Genomic DNA, 20,046 nt, shown 5'->3' on the forward strand with positions numbered 1-20,046 from the left:
GTTGGCGCTCAGATGCAGACATACTGACTTTTTGGACTGGTAGGAGTTGGCACCTGACTACTTAGTTTGTTCTCATAACTCTTGCTGCCAGCCTCACAGAACTGATGGCTCTATCCTCCATGAACACATCATCAGGGATATTTTATCTAGTACTGACATGTTTTTTTTGTTTGTTTGTTTGTTTTGGGGGGTGCGGGTCAAAGCTCTTTAAGGGCATCCCATCAAAATACTGAGGCTGCACAAAGCACGCAATGACCAATGAGACTCAAAGGGCTATGCTAACATTTCTAATTTTCTTCTAAGGGCAGCTTCCATCTTCCTGCCTGAAGGTATTGAAGACATCTCCCCTTGGCAGAAATTAACATGTCCTTTACAGGGACACCACAGCTGAGGAAGTATGAAGAGAGAATCTTGGAATTCTAGAACCTGGAAGGCTATCAGACTCAGCCTCTTCCCTTTGTTGGCCTTTTTCCAGCTCTTCCTTGTGATCTTCTTGAAGGAGAAATAAGGAGATAGCAAATTATTAGTTTTGAATTGAAGAAATATTACCCTTTTCACGTCCTCTTTCTCCGACTAGATGTCAGTAGTGCCCACCGACCTTCAGGCCAATCTTCAAGCACATCTGTTCCTCGGTGTTGTCCTGATCCAAAACTAACAGTTCCCCTACTTCAGGGTCCCCCAAGGAGCTGAAGACCTGCTGTGCTTGTTTCCAGTGTTATTTTAAGCCTTTTTTGGATTTCTAATGTATTTTGCAGAGCAAGAATCCCCAGAGGATCAGTCTCTCCTAGCCTAGTGTTCTCTTTGAAGTCTTAGCCTGGGCAATGACAATTTGTTTTGAGCCCAGTTGTGCCTCATCATGTAATACAGAACTGAGGAGGAAGTGGAGGGGACTGCCCCTAAGAGATCCCAAATCCTCCTCTTGGGAAGAACAACTGTCTGAAAGGATGACGGATCCCTTGACTGACGACTCAATTAACCCATTAAAAACCTGAGATGCAAACCTGAGATTTTTTTCTCCCTTTGAGGGAGACTGGATTAGGGGCGACTTAGTGCCTTACCCTTGAAGAACTCTTAATCAGTGACAACACTGATCTCTCCAGACTCCCAAGAGCTGAGTAGGACCAAGCAGTGGAGGTGTTTCTGGGGGAGTTCTGGCTGGTGTTGAGAGACACAGAAGCCTCAACAAGCTGTCTATAAAGAGCCTTTTCCTCCTGACTCAGGGAGGGCTCTGGGCTGGGAGCAATCACCTCAGAACTTCTCTTCTGTGGCTCCACTGAATATCTTCTTGCAGACAGACAACGAGGTTGATCTTCAGCTCGATTCCTTTGGCCAGCTCTGCCATGCTGGAAGAAAGGAGAATTAACAGAAGAAAGGTGCATGGCAAGTGATGCTATTCAGAGAAATAAGGCCCTGAAATTTTGGCTCAATAAAGAAGAGAAGACAGTGATCTCAAAATCATCTTTAAATGCTGGGCTGTGATAGATAAGGTGGGAGTGCTGAATCGCTTCTCTGTCTCACAGTCCAGAGGAAGAGAATCTGGTGAGACGGTGGAAGGAATGTACACAAAACCGTAAGAGTATCGTGGAAAAGTCTGAACTGCCTCAGGTATCTGCATGACTAGAGTTCTAAAAAACTTATGTCCTCCTTTTCAAGGCCCTACTTAACTCTTCCCTTCCAATTGCCAAACCTTCTGTCTCTTATAGTGTAATTGCTCCACCTTTCTCTACCAAGGACGCTAGTCTTCATAGCCCATTCACCTGTTTCTCCCATAAGCATCACTTGGTGGGGGCAGGGAGTATGCCATTCCCTATATATGGAATCATCTTCCTTCTCTGGTCCATTAGCCTCTCTCATTTTAAATCTCTCTTGAAAGCTCGACTCTACGGTGCTCACAATCACTGAGGCATATGTGGTTTAAAAAAAACATCAAAATGTGCATATGTGTAAACTGAATATATGCACGATGGCATTACTGTAACCATCATCCGACCTACCCAATTACTTTTTGGTGTGTCACTCTCACCTGTGCTACATCTAAAACTCAAGATTGTAAACTCCTGGAGGTAAGGATGGTGTCTTCTGTAAATAAACTCTTGGGAGTAGTAAGACACATATATCTAGAGTTCTTGTTCTTTCAGATAAGAACAGCCATACTGGGTCACACCAATGATCCATGTAGCCCACTGTCCTGTCTTCCAACAGTGGCCAATTCCAGATGCTTCAGAGGAAATGAACACAACAAGGCAATTATTGAGTGATCCATCCCATCATCCACTCCCAGCTTCTGGCAGTCAGAGGCTTAGGGACACCGAGAGCATGGGGTTGCATCCTTTACATTCTTAAGTAATAGCCATTGATGGATCTATCCTCCATGAACTTATCTAATGCTTTTTTGAACCCAGTTATACTTTGGTCTTCACAATATCCCCTGGCAACGAGTTCCACAGATTGACTGTGCGTTTTGTGAAGAAGTACTTCCTTTTGTTTGTTTTAAACCTGCTGCCTATTAATTTCTTAGGGTGACTCCTGGTTCTTGTGTTACGTGGAAGGGTAAAAAACACTTTCTTATTCACTTTCTCCATAACATTGATGATTTTATAGACCTCTATTGCATGCCCCCTTAGTCATCTCTTTTCCAACATGAATATTCTTTTTAATCTCTCCTCATAAGGAAGTTGTTCCATAGCCCATCTTTTTTGTTGCCATTCTCTGTCCCTTTTCCAATTCTAATATATCTTATTTTGAGATGGAGCGACCAGAACTGCATGCAGTATTCAATGTTTGGGCACACCATGGATTTATATGGTGGCATTATGATATTTTCTGTCTGATTATCTATCCATTTCCTAATGGTTCTTAACATTGTTAGCTTTTTTGACTGCCACTGCACATTGAGCAGATGTTTTCAGAAAACTATCCACAATGATTTTAAGATCTCTTTCTTGAGTGGTAACAGCTAATATAGATCCCATCATTTTCCATGTATAGTTGGGATTATGTTTTCTAATGTGCACTACTTTGCATTTATCAGCATTGAATTATATTTGCCATTTTGTTTCCAAGTCAGTCAGTTTTATGAGATCCCTTTGGAACTCTGCAGTAAAAAGTAAAATAAGAGGTTAGAGACAAACGGCATCCTTTAAAAATTGGAAGACAGCAGACAAAGGGTAGGAATAAGTGGTCAGTTTTCAGAATGGAGAAAGGTAAACAGTGGTGTCACCCAGGGATGGTTTCGCACACTTAAATAGGGGAGACACAAAATATTCATATAAAAACCTGAAGTGACAGATGAACACCAAAGTATAACCCACAGGAAGGTGAACAAAAGTGGAATCTGAGAAACCAAGTAAGGTGAAAGGGATCACACAGTGAACACTGGAAAGTAAGATAGATGATATTCTTGCTTAATATGACATGAAATATGACTGGGTCACTACACAAAACTCTCTCCCTTCCCAAAAAGGGCTGACTTCAAAGCTACCCAGGCCTGGACTATGGAATATATTTGAAAAGCTCCACAGCTTTTTGAGTCAAAACTACTTAACTTAAAATTGGTCTTCAAATAAATGCCTGTTTAGTCAGAACTTAAAGGAAACATCTCCAATCTAGCAAACTATAACCACTGGTTACCACTTAACTGGGATAAGCAATTTAATGTCTCTGTAATATGTTTCCAAATAAAAAAAAAAAGGGGGGAACATTTCCATACTTCTTCCAAGTTGCTCTTTTCAACCAACTTCCATCTGAGTCGTGCCTTTACATTTTTCAAAGTCTTCTTAATTGAGAACAAATTGTCAATGTTGGGGCTTTTATTCAACCATTCCGCAATCTGCTTTTTAAACTAAGTTTAAAAAATGAAATAGTTAGTGAATGTATTTACATACATGTCCTAATACATTTAGAAAAGACTGGCTGAAGTCTACTATTTAATTTAGTTTTTGTAGGACAGATTACTACTTGCCTATAGGAGCAGGCTTCTTTACAAGTACAATCTTAAATCATCTTTCAGGAAAAAGTCATCTACCAACAGTCTCCTTAAAGTTATACTTCATGAATTTTTAAAAAGAGTTTGTAGACTCAGATCTTAAGTTACTTATTTATAAAAAGCATTTCTAAATTTTAAGTTAAGAATAGGAGACGAGCAGTTCTTATTTCCAAAATAAAAAGCAAATTACCACCAGAACCAGACACACATAATCTTCAATATAAAAAGAAATGTTAAAGAACACCCTAAAAAAGAAATGAGTTCAGAAAATATCGAACAGTGTGACAGACAAGCAGGTAAAGGGGTAAACTGACCTCAACACTGGTTAAATACTTGCTCTGTACTACAGTGATTAGATGTTGCTCCTGACGGATCTTCTGTATAACTTTATTGTAAGCATTTAAGATTATTTCCTTATCTGCCTCATCTTGCGCCTGGGTAGAATTACACATAAGAAGTAGATAAAAGGCTTGCAGTTATTCTCAATTTGTAAGTGTCAACATCTAAGATATAAAATTCTACTGAAAATACCAATGTTAATGGAATGGCTCTAATGTCAGATTTTTATCTCTTTTCTTGAGGAGACTGGAAATGGAAAGTTCACAAGTCTTACAAGTTCACCAAAGAGTTGCAGTAAAATAAAGACTGATTGGCATTTCCATACAAAAGCTTCATTTTTGTCATGTTATATTTTGTACTGTATAAGAAAGCCTAACAGCTTAGTTTTTATGGATACTAAATGTCAAGATGTGCATCATCTTCACCTCTAAAAAGCAAGTCACCTGCTCTGTTGCAGACTGCAGTCAAAATAAGTGTTGACTGAACTGATGTTCTAGTAGCATTATGTTATCAAGAGACTGATTCAATTTCTGTTCCTGGCTGTTTCTCTTTGGTACAGCAGGGACTTGTACTGTTGAGACAGTGCAAGGAGTTCAGAGAAGAATTATCAAAATGAAGAGAATGGGGCAATCCTCTTTATCATGAAAGACAAATAAGTGAAGTGATAAAACTAGGCTGAACATCAGAAAACATTTCCTAATCAGAGCAGACTGGAGTAAGTCTTTAAGGAGAGGTGGTGGAAACCATTTAAGACTGGACAAAGCACTAGAGAATATACTGTAGTAAGAGCTAGCATGGAAACAGGCTAAATTATCTAAATTACTACAATACTTAACACACTTAACATTTTCAGAGCACACTTACATTAAACTTAACAACAGCACTCTGAAGTATTATTCCCATTATACAGATGGGGCACTGATTTTCACAAGGCAATCCAGCAAGCTAGAGATAGAGCTGAGATTACAACTCAGGAATTCCTAGTTCCCACTCCTATGCTCAGGCCACTGTACAATGCTGGCACTTACATCACCAGAGGACAACCTATGTAACACTTAATACGCCTTCTCCACCTCATTTCTGTGAAAAAGATACTGCCTAAGTTGCAATGATTAATAGCAACCCATACATAAATTAAAAGTTGTAACTGGGATCAGAGTTGTGTAAAACATTCAGAAGTACGCACAAATAGAGATAAGAACTTACAACTAGAGAAATCTCCAGCTCTTTGCAGATATCTGACTCAACCTTCTCAAGAACTTCATCCACGTTACCAACCACTTCTTCTGACTTCAAAGATACTTCTGATGTCAGGTCAAAAAACTTGAGGGGAAAGAGAACTGAATGCTATAATTACAAGTTAATGCACAATACCAGCAAAGAATTAGTACTTCCTATTAAAACAGGGCTTCGGCACAAATGCCAAACGCTTCTGGAAATCAGGCCATCAGAGTCTAATGCCAGGTTCTTATTGGCTGATTGAGACTTGTAGCTGATACAACTCCTAGAAAATGTACACCATAGACTGTGCCTCATCACTAGAAAAGAAATGTAAACTGAATCCTGCCTCCCTCCGGTTCTTTTTTCCAAACCTCATCCCGATTTTATCTAAATTACAAACTAAACCTAATGTAAGTGGCAGAGGAATCACAAATCCATCACCTGTTGAGTCTCTGATGTTGAAAACAACATATTTTCTCACTCACACAATGAAACAGAAAATGACCAAAACAAAACTGGTAGGTTAATCCAGTGGTTCTCAACCAGGGGTATGCATGCCCCTGGGTGTAAGCAGAGGTCTTCCAGCGGGTACATCAATTCATCTAGATATTTGCCTAGTTTTACAACAGGCTACATGAAAAGCACAAATGAAGTCAGTACAAACTAAAATTTCATACAATTTATTTTTACTGCCCTAGATACTATATCAGATTTTCTCAACCTGAGGGTCAAAATGTACTTTATAATCATATGGTAAAAATGAGAAAGTAAGCAATATTTCAGTGCTTGTGTGCTGTGACACTTTTGTATTTTTATGTCTGATTTTGTAAGCAAATAGTTTTTAAGTGAGGTGAAACTTGGGGGTACAAAAGGCAAATCAGTTTCCTGAAAGGGGTACAGGTTAAACAACCCTTTAGTTTCTCTGACAGAGCCTTTCATTTTGTGTTTTTAATCATCTTTCCAGAGAAAAATAAAGAGGATGTCTTCAGTTAAACCCATTCCCTTCCCCATCTTCATGTTTCTACACAGGCACTTTTAGGTTTCATTATTGAGAAACCTTTTGACAACATCTAGTAATGCTTAAACAGCTGTTAGTTGGCTTCTCCCTCTGTAAAAATCCAAAAAAAAAAAAAAAAAAAAAAGGAGATAAAGCAACATCAAAGCTAAATTAAGCAATTTTTGCCACATGTGAAAAAAGGATAGTGGAGATATATTTGCAGGGGAGAGAGAGAGAGAGAAAGAAATATTTCTGAAGCTGTTAATTGCTCTAAGTTGCTGTAAGATTTTTTTTTTTTTAAAAAGCTCCAACAGCAAAAAGCACTTCAGAGCCTTTGGTGCAAAGTGGCCAAAGATGCTTGTTTCTGCCTCATGCTTAACAAAACACAAGTTTTGTACCAATAGCCCAGGAATGCACACCTTGCTCTTGCATAGTGCTTAACTGTAAGTGAAACGGACACATGGATAGCTGATGTATTCTATTACCCAGACCTTTCATTACAGAAACAAAGGCTGTAATCAGAGCTTGCTTGGTTACTGAACTCAGTGTGGTGAAACTGTGCTTAGCGCAGCTTTTTCAATGTACTATCACCACAGGATTAAAACATTTTCACTAACAAATTAGCCCAGTGGTTCTCAACCAGGAGTAAACATACCCGTGGGGGAACACAGAGATCTTCCAGGGAGTACATCAACTCATTTAGATATTTGCTAGTTTTAACAACAGGAAACATAAACAGCACTAGCGAAGACAGTACAAACTAAAATTTAATACAGGCAAAATAAGAAAGTAAGCAATTTCAGTAATAGTGCGCTGTGACACTTTTATATTTTTAGGTCCGATTTTGTAAGCAAGTCGTTTTTAAGTGAAGTGAACAAAGCAGCTGAACCATTTTAATGAAAAATAAGAAGCAGATTGTGCACAAATGTATTTTGGGGTCCATGTTACATTTTAACAGCTGGTGGATCGGGGTGTGGGGGAATGAAAAGAGCTGCATACTTCCAAAATTAAAACATTCTAGTGAGCCCTGAGGTAAAGGAGCTCTCGAGGTGTTATTCCGAAATAGGAGGAATTCTGTACTTCCTACACCGAAGGCTGTTCCAGAGATCACAGTAAAGGAGCACACAAGTGACTGGTTTGTTGTGCTATATGAACTCCTAGATGTGCACAACATGAAGCACAGGCTTTTCCTGCAAAGAAAACAATTTAACTTGCCCCTGTGCATGAAGTTTAGGGTGCCATAGAGCAGAGAATAAATCAATGGAGCAAGATTAGCCTGTGGCTACACCAAATATTAACTGCTATGCCAAATATTTTAGATAAATAGCTTTCTCTCTCATTGTGCATGTAGGAGTATTAAATTAACAGCAGCGACCACACTAACATGGGAATCTGATCTCTGTAATTAATACACAGCATATGCACCAGAGATAGAAAGCTATACTACATACTTGCCCTATTCAGATTCATTCAATCAACCATCTCATAACAGTGGATATTCAGTATAACTGCAGATCTTGAAAATGTGTTATTGCTTTAATTTTAAGAACTTCACAAAATAAAAAGCTAAAATTATAGTAGGTATGTAACAAAATTATAGTAGGTATGTAACAATGCAGGCCTGAAGAACACATTGGCTCAAAAAGTCAGGAGTAGTACATTTGAAAATGACCACCCAACCTCTGAAAATGATAGCCACAATGTCTCTGCTGTGGTCTGCCATTTTCATTGTAGGTTTCATGGAAACAGACATGGATTCATATTAAGAATGGATTTGCAGTGAAAGTAGTAAACATTTGAAGGAACTTAAAAAACAAAACAAAAACAAAAACTAAAATAGTTTCTCTGTCCAGTTTGGTCACCCTTTTTTCACAAAAACAGGAACTGTAATATCCAGCCAGTTGCAATGGAGAAATCTTGGAATCACATCTGAAGCTGATGAAAGGTCTAGGGGCTGAAAGCTCCCTCCCCCATCCAAAACCACAGCTACATCAATCTGGAAATTCCCCAACTCCCTGAACTATTTTCAGAGTTTAGATTTGAATGAATGCATCAGCTTGTGCCGTCACACCAGCACACAAAAATACCCCTTGATAATATTACTATTTTGGATCATACATAATATCAGTCACGTAACTAAAACTGCTTTAACTGTAACTGTGTTTCTAAGGTCTGGTACACTTGAACTGCAACTCAACACAGTTGTGAATAATTATGTTAACTGACATCATGCTGAATGCAGCCCACTCCAGTCTATATTGACGACCAAAAAAGCATTCACCATGTCAGGTAACCCAACTGTTCACAGCAGTACTTAGGCATAGTAAAATACTATAGTGTGGAGTAGGCCTAAGTGGCTGAAACGATTAATGGTTAATAAATGGCTCACCTTCATAATATTCTCCTTCCTCATCCAAGCAGACTGCGTTTTTCACTTTTAAATCATCCTTGGAAGTTCAGGTCATTTTTATTGTCTTAGTCTTACCTCTCCCTGGCCCCAAACCATTGTCCAACTGCTCCTAAGAAGCAGTTGTCTTCAGGCAGCCACTGCCTGACACCTTCCAGACTAACGGAGTATGTCTACACAGCAATTAAATATCCACAGCTGACCAGAGTCAGCTGACTGGCTCATAGGGCTCAGGCTGCAGGGCCGTATAATTGTGATGTACATGTTTGGACTCAAGCTGGAGCCCAGGCTCTGGCACCCTTTTCTCTCATGGGGTCCAGAACTCAGTCTCCAGTTAGAGCCTGAATGTCTACACAGCAATTTTACAGCCTGAGTCCTGCAAGCCAGGCCAGCCACTGGCAATTAGTGGCTGTGTAGATATATCCAAAAGGCTGCTCCACAATATTATTGACTAGTTCCCAAAGAGCTTAAAAGAAAATGCTGCAACAGCACCATTCAGGAGCATCTTCTAAACCTCTACGGCACCCACTACCACAATTCAACAAGGAAAATAAACCTGACTGCCAGTAAAACAAAATAACGCTCTATTTCTGGTATGCACTTAAAGCACATCATCTTGTATCAGCGGTGCAAGGGTCAGTATTCTGATCTGGCAAAGTTCTAAAGAGGATTCTCTGATTTCTTTTGGGGGTGGAGAAGGAAGGGGAGGTAACTGAACCCTACCCAATGTACTGTGAGTAAACTGCTGGATATAGACTAAGCACTGTTGTAAGAAGCTATAAGATAGCATTAAAACAGCACATCAGCTCAGGAACAATACTACATAAAAATAGAATACCAAACAACCTTCCAATTTGAATTAATTCCTCCATCTAACATTCAAGGCAAGAAAAAGGTAATCTGTACCTAGAGCATTTTAAAATCACAAACAGCCTGTTCTTTTATTTGGTAATCCTTGTTTTTGTTTCTCTCTCCTCAGACTATTTCAGCACCGATGTTTGATTAGATTCCTTTAATTTACCTTCAAGTCTTTAGTTCAAAAGTAGTATGAAAGGAGCAATGAGGATGTTTTTGTTTAATCATCAGAAAAGTCTGAACAGATTATTTTAATGCACTGAGCAGTTCTTTCTCCCCCCATGATATGCTTATATTAGGTCAGACCAGGAAAACACTTAACTGAACCACAAAACATGTCCTCTAACCCAAGAGCATGCATTTGTATTTTGTACCAGCTGACTCCAATACGTATTAGGTACTGAGCTAAAATAGTAATCTGGTCCTCACTGAGTGCTGTCCTTTTTGCACTGAAACACTGGCAGCAAATCACACTCTTCATAAGTACAACTATGGAAATTTGTATTTAGCTCTCCCATAATGTCAGCCTATCAGGCAAAAACATCTATTGCACAAGATTACTGTCTGCATGCAGAACTGTCTTTTTCACATACATTACAGGATAGAAGTAAAGTCTGTTCTACCTTTATCATGCCACTGAACCATGTTGCAAGAATCTGTAGGGAAGCATTTGTACCACTTCTGACACGACTGAATTCTTCCCGTTTAGTTTGCTTCCACTCAAAAAACTGCTGAAATGCCTCCTCAGAGTCATCTGCTTCACTAGCTTGACCATATACTGCCTCCAGAGAAGCAGACAGTTCCTGTACAGGGTAAGCAACAACAACAAAAAAAAAAAACAGCAGGTATGCAAACAGAAAAGAACTTGATGGACGTCCTATAAATAGGCCATTAAAAGACATTTAATGTATGATCACAAATGAAAGAATTAAGCTTGTGTGCTGACTCACTACAGCACTTTTCACTTCTGAAAATCTAGACCCACACCCTACTCAAGTCGCAAATTACACTATTATTTACTACTAAGTGTGTAGTCTCCTCCTTTCCTCTCAGAACTGGCTGTGCTATGTCTCACACCTGCCAGAGGTAAGATGTCAAAAAGTCTGTGAATCATGGTGGCATCTACATAACCAGGCTCCTGCCTTTCCAATCAAGCACTTTCAGACATATCTAATAGCATACAAAAGACAGGCGAGAGCAAAGCAGGATTCAGAAGGTGGGGGGAGGGGGCGGGAGAGAGAAGAGACTACAATAAAGTAATTTTCCCTTTCTCAAATCTCTTCTTCCCTGTGACCAAGAACTGGATGTGGATGTGACCAATAGTACTAAGAAAAAAGGAGCTCACCTTAGATTGCTCCCTACAGAGCGGTCCAAATGCAGAGAACAAGTGGGTCGTGAGATGTGTCAACCACATAACAGCTCTGACATTCTAAACTGATGCCAGGAGACACAGGTCTCTAGTCAAATCTCTCCTGAGCTCTTTTGGTCATAATCTAAGAGAACAATCCCACACAGAAACTGCAGTATCTGAGGCGCCTACCCCATGCATTTTCAAGACCCTAATAAACAGGGCTTTTCCAATCCTGAAACTTCCAGTTCAATCTAAATACAACATAAATACTTGAAACGTGGAGTTTCCCTCCATATATGGAACTTGGGGGGGACGGGGAGACGACTAAGTCAGCATGAAAGAGATGGTTTTCAGGCCAAAGCTTAGGGAGCAAACCCACACTTTTAAATAAAAAAAATCTGACAAATAAATTGAAGAAAATGCTAGGTCAATTGTCTGCTGATACATCCTGGCAAAAAGCTATTTTCTGAACCTAGGGTTGTGCACCTAGATAAGAAGTTCCATACTGGGGAATATTTGTGCGTTCCTTTTTGATGATGGCATTTGATTTTCTCTGACCAAAAGATAAAGTGCTCCCCGAAAAAGGGGATTTGAATGGCTGACAGTATTTTTTGTGCTAAACACCTTCCCATCAGCTTGCAAGCTCCTACCATGAGCTCTAAAGGTGGTGAACTGCTGATTTTACTTGTCTAGATTGTTCCCTGCATCAAAAGGACTTAATATAACCATGAGAGAATGAGGCTGAAAGGCTTGCTTGATGCAGGGTGTTTTGGAAACTGAGACAATGGGTTTTCCTAGGCCTCAAAATGCTCAGGTTATATTACCAAGGCCTTTTCCAAAGAGTTCAGCTCCTTTAAAAAGAATCTGGCAGCAAGCTTTATCTCTGCAGGTAGGTCATCCTTCTAGTCCCAGAGCTAAACTCGCCTGCAGCCAAGCTTGGAGACACCAACAGAGCTGACGGCCAACTGGGCACTACCAAAAATGACATTACACAAGAACTATGTCACTTGCCTGGAGTCTTCCAATGACCACTTGATCACTTCTGTGGCCCTGACAGTCAGCTCTGTGACCCAGTTGCTAAGACCAGACTGCAGCACTCGAGCGATCAATGCTAAATGGTGACAACCAGGACAGCAAGGAGAGCAACTGCAAATCTGGCCCAGATTCTCTATGGATGAATAGCATCACTGGTGTGATGAGAAAGTAGGCAGAGCAGATTTAGAGGCGACACCCACTACTTTGACCTTAAGGTCAGAGAAATACTTATTGGCCACTTGGGGAGAAGTAAGACACTTACCAACAGTGACAACCTTGCAAAAAGGGAACACTATGGGGAACTGAACAGCATCTCTTAGAGATGGCTGTTTTCCTCCAAAGATGCTAATATCCTAGCAATAAGAGCTTCTGCTTGATCAGAGGCATAGTACTTCACACTGCCACCCCAACTCTCCCACTAACACGGCTCCAGCAAGCTGTCCTCTTCCAGGATTCAAAGAGGCATGCCAACAGGGTCTCTCCACAAGAATCAGGGAGCAAGAGGGACTGGAGCATCAAGAGGGTGGGAAAGGAGAAATTGATGAGGGAGCACAGATCGGAGTCTTAAAACTGGGACTGAGGAAAGAGGGATGAAGCACTGAACTCAGAAAGTTGTTGTATGCTGAAGGAGATTCCCTTGGCTGACTGATGATCCGTCCCATACAATGTAAACCGACTACAGTCAGAACAACCCCCCACACATACACACATTGCCGTGGATGCAAACAATGGAGAAAGCAGGCAAAGAACCCACTGTGGATGAAGAAATGCATGGATCTGTATGAAGCCAGAAGAGGCTGGCTCTGCACCTGCTCAGTAAAGGGGTTGGGTACCCTTGGCAGAACCCAAGGCTATCACAACAAAGGGCCCAATGGCACAACAGGAACCACAGGAAAGGGCAACCTGTATAAGGCTTCCTGCTGTAGCAGAGAACTTAGGCAGCTGCCTGCCATTATACGTTTCCAAGTGGCAGAAGTCACTAAGAGGTTCCCCTAGCTCAGTAGTCACCAAACTGTGTGGCATGCCCCCTTAGGAGGCATGGAGGAACTTTCAAGGCCGAGGTGCCCAGACCAGCTCCACCCCCAGCCACAGCTCCACTCTGCCCCCAGCCACAGTTCTGCCCTCATTCCCTCTCCACCCCCAGGCCAGCTCCACCTCTAGCCCCAGTTGCTCCCCCAGGCCCAGTTTCACCCAAACTCCTCTGCTGAGCCAACTGTGCAGTAATGGAGGGGGGATACAGCCAGATTCCATTACTGATAAGAGGGGAGTGTGACAGGAAAAGTTTAGTACCACTACCCTCGCTGCTGACAGAGCAAGCTGGAGAGAAACCAGGATAGAGGCATGTATGTACCTGATCCAGACCTCCCTCTTAGGAATAAGCTGCTACATGAGATGGGGGTGGAAAGGAGCCCAAGATCACCAGAAGCTATAGAGAACAGAGGAGCCTATAGCTGAAGTTCTCCCATCACACCAGTGATAGCTGAGGACAGGCAGAGGCGAAGCCTGGGCTTCCCCCCCCGCCCACACACACAGGGTGGCAACATTAGAGGCCTTACCCAAACGTAGCAGAGGTGTTCCATGCCACTGGTGAATGGAAAGAGACAGCAGCATGGGAAGAAGATTATTCCTAGGGGGAGTCTCAGCCAGTGCCTCAGACCTGGATTTAGCTATAGGCAAACTATCCCCTCCAATTATCTTTCATAACATACTTGTCTCTTAACTGTCCTTCATAGATCAGAAGGTTGAAGCATCACCTATACATTCAGGAGGTAAAAAAAAAAAAGACTGAAGAGGAAGGAGACTAGCTGGGTACCCTTCCCTGAATAACAGCCTTTTTTGACTCCTTACCTTCTTGCAGGTGTAGATCACACAATTCTGATTGGTTGATCATGTCCAGTTCCCCAGTGATTTTGGAAACAATAATATATACTAACATTGCTACAACATAACTTACAAGGTTAACGTACCAGATGTAAATCTTTGTTGAATGCACAAGATACGATAACATATAATACTGTAATACAAAAAAAAATTATGCAACAGGATGGCTGAGAATTTAGATACACAAGAGACAGAAAATACTTATTCCAACAACTAGAATAGCCTCATTACATGTACCTAGCATTGTATAGGATTATATTTTTACAATTAGACTCTTATACTGTAAATGTGCAGCATAACAGATTTCTAGCTGTGGTAGGGACCGTAAATAAACCTCCCAATATTAAAACATGCAACACTGCTACAGTTTGGGACACTGAATTTATTTTGTTATTTAAAAGTGTGCCTGACCACTGTGATAGTAGTGAATAAGATTCACGCAAGCATAACAGATGGTTTTCTACTACTTCATTCTAAACCAGACCTCTTCAAATATGCAAAATATGCTTCTCTTAACTAAGGGGTAGGTCTATGACAAATTTATAGCAGCCATTTGAATTATTTGAATACACAAAAGTCATCTGAAGAATTTCTGCCTGATGAAAACCCTTTTTTACACTTTCTCAAGAACAGCTGGACAAGAATTTACCACAATTTATTTTGTGCACAGGGGTTGGTGAAGAGATTGGAGAAGTAACCTCTGGGTTGAGAGCAGACAGAAACAAAACAGACATTTCATCTGGAAAAGAAAATTAATTTCAGAGTGCTACTTAGCACCTGAAAACAGGTCTGTGTAACAACATACTTTCTGAACTGAAATAGTTTTATTGCAATATTATTCCCAAACCTGTAATAAATACGTCTGGAACTAGTCACATTGAAAAACTAGTTAGAAGAAATAATCTGTATGAGGAATCAGGCTATCAAGGAAAACTTTCCTGTTACAATCCTGTAAATTGAATCTTATTTCTTCATAATTGCTCTTACTGAGTAAACACAGTAACTGAAAACCCAAGCAGCTATGTGTTAGACTAGTCTATAATGAAGGCAGTGTTAGCATTTGGAAGTATTATTTTAGTCTTTCACCCTCCGTTTTCCAATACTAGTTGAGTCTGTCAGCAGACTTATCTTAAAGAACAAGAAAAAAGTTTATTTTGTTGAACACAAATAATAGGAGAAGGTCTGAATGCACTCAACATTCAAAACACTATTAACTATCTGAAAAAAATCTCGCTGCAATTCTATTCTGGTGCAGAATCTAAAAAATGTTTAAAGACTACCACCTAGTGGAGCTAAAGAAGCACAATCTTGTAATGCATCTAGGAAAATAATCAGTTTTATTCTAATTTGAAACTATTAGATCAAGACATTTCATTCTTTCCAATGATGCCAGACCCAGATAATCTCTTTATATGACTTCATTTTCTAGTGAATCAAGAACATCCAGTTCTGCAGTAGAGCAGCAGAATCAGAAAAACAAGTATTTTTTAGATATAACTGTACTTCTGAATGCACTATTTAAAAACACTCCCAATTCAAATGTTTTCAACTAATGCTAATTTTTATTGACATGTTGATCAGATCCGTGCCAGACTTGAACAGGTTGGCCGAAGTTTGGGTTCTCATTTATTTGCATGTACTCAGATGACTCATTGTTACTATGATCTTGAGTGGTACAGCTTAATGAAGAAGAATGTATATTTGCTTGTCATTATTCACTACAATAAAGTTTCTTCATTAAAAATCCCTCAAACATACTGAAATTTTGGTTATAAAAGAATTTTTTGCAAATGTAAAACTTAGTCACATTTTCAAGTGTGTCTATCACAACAGAGTAAAAAAGGAAAAAATGGGGGAAAAAAGTATTGCAGATGTGCCCTAGGTGGCCATGAGCTAATATACAATACTAGCACTCACTTTCACAGGCCAGGTTTCAAAGCCATCATGTGTTACAGGGGAACTGAGCTTGATCACCACAACTTATTTCTTCTTGATTGACATTCATTCACACGTGATGTGAAAAGTAGCACACACATTAGGGTTTGTCTGCCCCAGAAAAGACAACCCATTGCTAACCACTCTTCCCCACTTCAAATGGTGTTGAGAACATTCTAGCTGCTAACAGAGATCAGACAAAGTTGTTACAGAAAGCATGACTGAGATAGCATGACTGAAACCAAGTTTCGCTGGGTTTCTGTGAATGTGCTGAACACTGGTTTGCTCTGCCTAAACCCTTTTCAACACCAAATGAAGAGTTCCTGGGGTTACAGGGACACACTGCTTACAAACAATCAGCAATTGGTCATTTTCCTAATGGTTTATGGGTCAGAACAGTAAACTGTTAAAGGCTGAGGCTTAATACAGAGATGAAAAGTGTTTAATGATTTTGGATTATAGCAATTCTTAGTTTTCACATTCTTTTGTCTTCAAATGAAAGAACTCCACAAACAGGAATACAGGTTTGATACCATTTTTCAGTGCTGAACTGTTTTTGAATATTTTAAAATATGTCTGTATATGGTTTTAAGTAATTTCCCACTACCTTCCCATGTGGAAAAAAAAAAAAAACTTCCCATGTGGAAAAAAAAATTTCCCACTACCATGCGGAAAAAAAAACAAACAACACTACAGGGAACCTCAGCATATACACTGTAAAAGTACAGGACTAATTACATATTTTGAACAAAAATGACTAGAACTTTTAAAAAGTGTATTGCAAGTTGCTGTGATTACGGAGTAAATCAAATGATAGAGATAATTTAGCAGAAAGGTGTAGAAAAAGTTGTACTGCCTAGTCATGTAATACACTAAGCTCAATTTATTGCTGTTGAAACCTCCAATTCTAACACACTGAACTTCAAAAAAAATTGAAGAGCAGATTAGAGGTGTTTAATAATAATAGCAAGAAGTTTCTTTCCAACCTGCAAAATAGTTGAACGCTCAGAGAGAGGTAGCTCTTCTACTTCCCGAATGAATTCTTCCACTGCAGAGTACAAATTCTGTTGCACTTCATTTCTCTTGAGAATTAAGACATCACTTTCATTCTATGTAGAAGAAACAGCACTCAGAGATCACTTCTAAACTCCTTGCAAGCACAACATAAAAAGAAATGATATCAAGATATTTGCCTTCAGATTCCTTATGAAGTAAAATTGCTTCCTGTTTATAAAAAGTGAGCTTAACTAGTTAGGTTACAATGCATCACACTAGAATAGGAATGAGTGACACATGAAATTACAGGCTTTAGGCACTATTTCAGGGGATCAGCATTCCTGTTATATCCACCGCTGGAAATGCTGTATCCATCACATCTAAGCATGCCTACAATACAAGCTAGTAGAGTACAAACACAGTGGTTGATTTCCGTATGATTGAGTTCATACCTGGTGGATTTTGATTGCTATTGAAACATCTAACATGTACAAGTTTTCTTTTGGATTATTTATATTACAGTGGTACTGAGAGATCCCTTTCAATGATTAGGGGTTCCATTTGACTAGATGTAGTACACACATTTACTATGTCAGTCCTTGCTCCAAAAAATTTACAACATAGGAATATTTAGAAACTGTCTTGTGACTGTGGAACATAGAATATTGCAATTCCACAGTTTTACCTCAGCTTTCTCTGACCCACCTTTCTAGTAGAGTGAGAAGAAAAAACAGTTACTAACCTTTCCATAACTGTTGTTCTTCAAGATGTGTTGCCCACGTCTGTTCCATGTTAGGTGTGTGCATGCCGCATACACTATTGCCAGGGAGTTTTCCCTCAGTGGTATCAATCACACCAGCTCTAGTGCCCTCTGGAGCCGCATGAGCATGCGTCAGTATAAAGGGTGCTGCCAGCCACTCACCCTCTCAGTTCCTTCTTGCCGTTAACGCTGACAGAAGAGTAGGAGGGTTGGTTGTGGTATGGACATGAGCAACACATCTTGAAGAACATCAGTTACAGAAAGGTTAGTAACCGTGTTTTCTTCAAGTGCTTGCTCATGTTCATTCCATGTTAGATGACTCTCAAACAGTACCCCAGAAGGTGGGCTCAGAGTTCATGGACATGCTGACAGCAACACTGCTCTCCCGAAACTGGCATCGTTCTGGGCCTGTCGGGTAATGGCATAGTGAAATGCAAAGGTATGCACAGATGACCAAGTTGTGGCCCTACAGATGTCCTGGATTGGGACCTGTGCGAGGAACGCTACTGACGAAGCCTGGGCTCTTTTGGAGTGAGTGTTTAAGATGGATGGAGGCGGGACATTCGCTTGCATATAGCAGGCCAAAATACCTGCAGTTATTCAGGACAACGTCACACGGAACCCCCTCATCCTTTTCGCTATTGAGACGAAGAGCTGTGTTGATTTGCAGAAGTGTTTAGTCCTCTCAATATAAAAGGTGAGGGCACGCCTAACGTCGAGTGAGTGAAGCCTCTGTTCTTCAGAGTTCTTATGAGGCTTCAGGAAGAAGACTGGTAGAAAAATGGCCAGACTGTTATGGAATTGTGACACCACCTTTCTAAAGAAGGCCAAGTGGGGGCCAAGTTGGACCTTGTCCTTGAATATCGTGTAAGGCAGTTCTGATGTCAGGGCCTTGATTTCAGAGACTCTTCTGGCCAAGGTGATCGCCACCAAGAAGGCATCCTTCCAAGAGAGAAACAGCAGGGGACATGATGGTAGCAGCTCAAAGGAGGGACCTGTGAGTCTCAACAAAACCAGGTTTAAGTCCCCTGGGGGGATATCGGCTCATGGATTTGAGAAGAGAGCCTCTCCAGCCCCTGTCACTTCATGGGAGAACAGTAATCTACTGTTCACCAGTGGGTGGAAGGCTGAGATGGCTGCTAACTGCACTTTGATAAGTAGAAGGGCTTGGCCCTCGCATCTTAAGTGGAGCAAGTAGTTCAAGATAGACTGAAGGAAAGATTGAGACAGAGAGAGAGCTTGAGAGACTCCCATGTCAAGAAGAGTTTCCAATTAGTCAGATAGGAAGCCCTCGTGGACAGCTTTCTACTACCTAGCAAAATCTGCCGGACCTGTTCCAAGTAAGTCTGTTCTTCTGGATTCAGCCATGCAGCATCCATGCAATTAGGTGCAAGAAGGCAAGGTTCGGGTGAAGCAACCGGCTGTAGTCTTTGAGACTAGGTCTGGACAGAATGGGAGATAGAGTCAGGGCCGGCTCCAGCGTTTTTGCCGCCCCAAGCAGCAAAAAAACAAACAAACAAAAAACCCACGATCAGCAGCACTTCGGCGGCAGCTCTACCACTGCTGCTTCTCTGAGGGGGACTGAGGGACCTGCCGCCAAAGAGCCAGACGTGCCGCCCCTTTCCGTTGGCCGCCCCAAGCACCTGCTTGCTGCGCTGGTGCCTGGAGCCGGCCCTGGATAGAGTGGAGCTGCTACTGACAGGTCCAAGAGTGTGTCGAACTAGTGTTGGCGTGGCCATGCTGGGGCTACCAGAGTAACTCTTGCCTTGTTTCGTTTGACTTTTAGAAGGACTTTGTGGACCCAAAGGATTAGAGGAAAGATGTACAATAGGAGATCTGCTTCCATGGGAGCAGGAAAGCGTCGGAGGGGGAGCATGGGCTGTGCCCATGTACCAAGCAAAACTGATGGCATTTCCTATTCTCTCTGGTAGCACACAGGTACACCTGGGGAGGCCCCACCTTCAGAATATGAACCTGGTGACCTCCAGATGAAGGGACCACTCATGTCAAGAGGAAAAGGATCTGCTGATGTGATCTGCCTGTACATTCTGGGCTCCCAGGAGATGGGACGCCTTGAGATGAATAGATTGCTTTGTTCAGAAGTCCCATAGACGGATAGCCTCCTGACACAGGGCTGAAGACTGGGCACCTCCCTCCTTGGTGATATAGAAATGGCCACGGTACTGTCTGTCCAGTCTGTGAAAGAAACTTACTGAAACATCTCTAAGGGTGAGATTTTATCTGTATTCAGTTTTTATTACTGTACTAGACTTAGACTGGTGTG

At 41.0% G+C, this 20,046-nt stretch overlaps 1 protein-coding gene across 1 annotated transcript in view; it reads right to left on the reverse strand.

Moving 5' to 3' along the window:
* STK31 (serine/threonine kinase 31) overlaps nucleotides 1-20,046 on the reverse strand; it is a 94,990-nt gene that overhangs the window by 34,204 nt on the left and 40,740 nt on the right. The window contains exons 11-15 of the mRNA XM_073333714.1: nucleotides 16,993-17,115; nucleotides 10,428-10,607; nucleotides 5,531-5,647; nucleotides 4,300-4,419; nucleotides 3,710-3,841 (exon numbers count right to left, since the gene is read on the reverse strand). Of these exons, the coding sequence (XP_073189815.1) occupies nucleotides 3,710-3,841; nucleotides 4,300-4,419; nucleotides 5,531-5,647; nucleotides 10,428-10,607; nucleotides 16,993-17,115 (672 nt within the window). The remainder of the gene's footprint in view (nucleotides 1-3,709; nucleotides 3,842-4,299; nucleotides 4,420-5,530; nucleotides 5,648-10,427; nucleotides 10,608-16,992; nucleotides 17,116-20,046) is intronic.

Source organism: Lepidochelys kempii, chromosome 2 (genome assembly GCF_965140265.1).
Source record: "Lepidochelys kempii isolate rLepKem1 chromosome 2, rLepKem1.hap2, whole genome shotgun sequence".
In the NCBI taxonomy this organism is placed as follows: Eukaryota; Metazoa; Chordata; order Testudines; family Cheloniidae; genus Lepidochelys; species Lepidochelys kempii.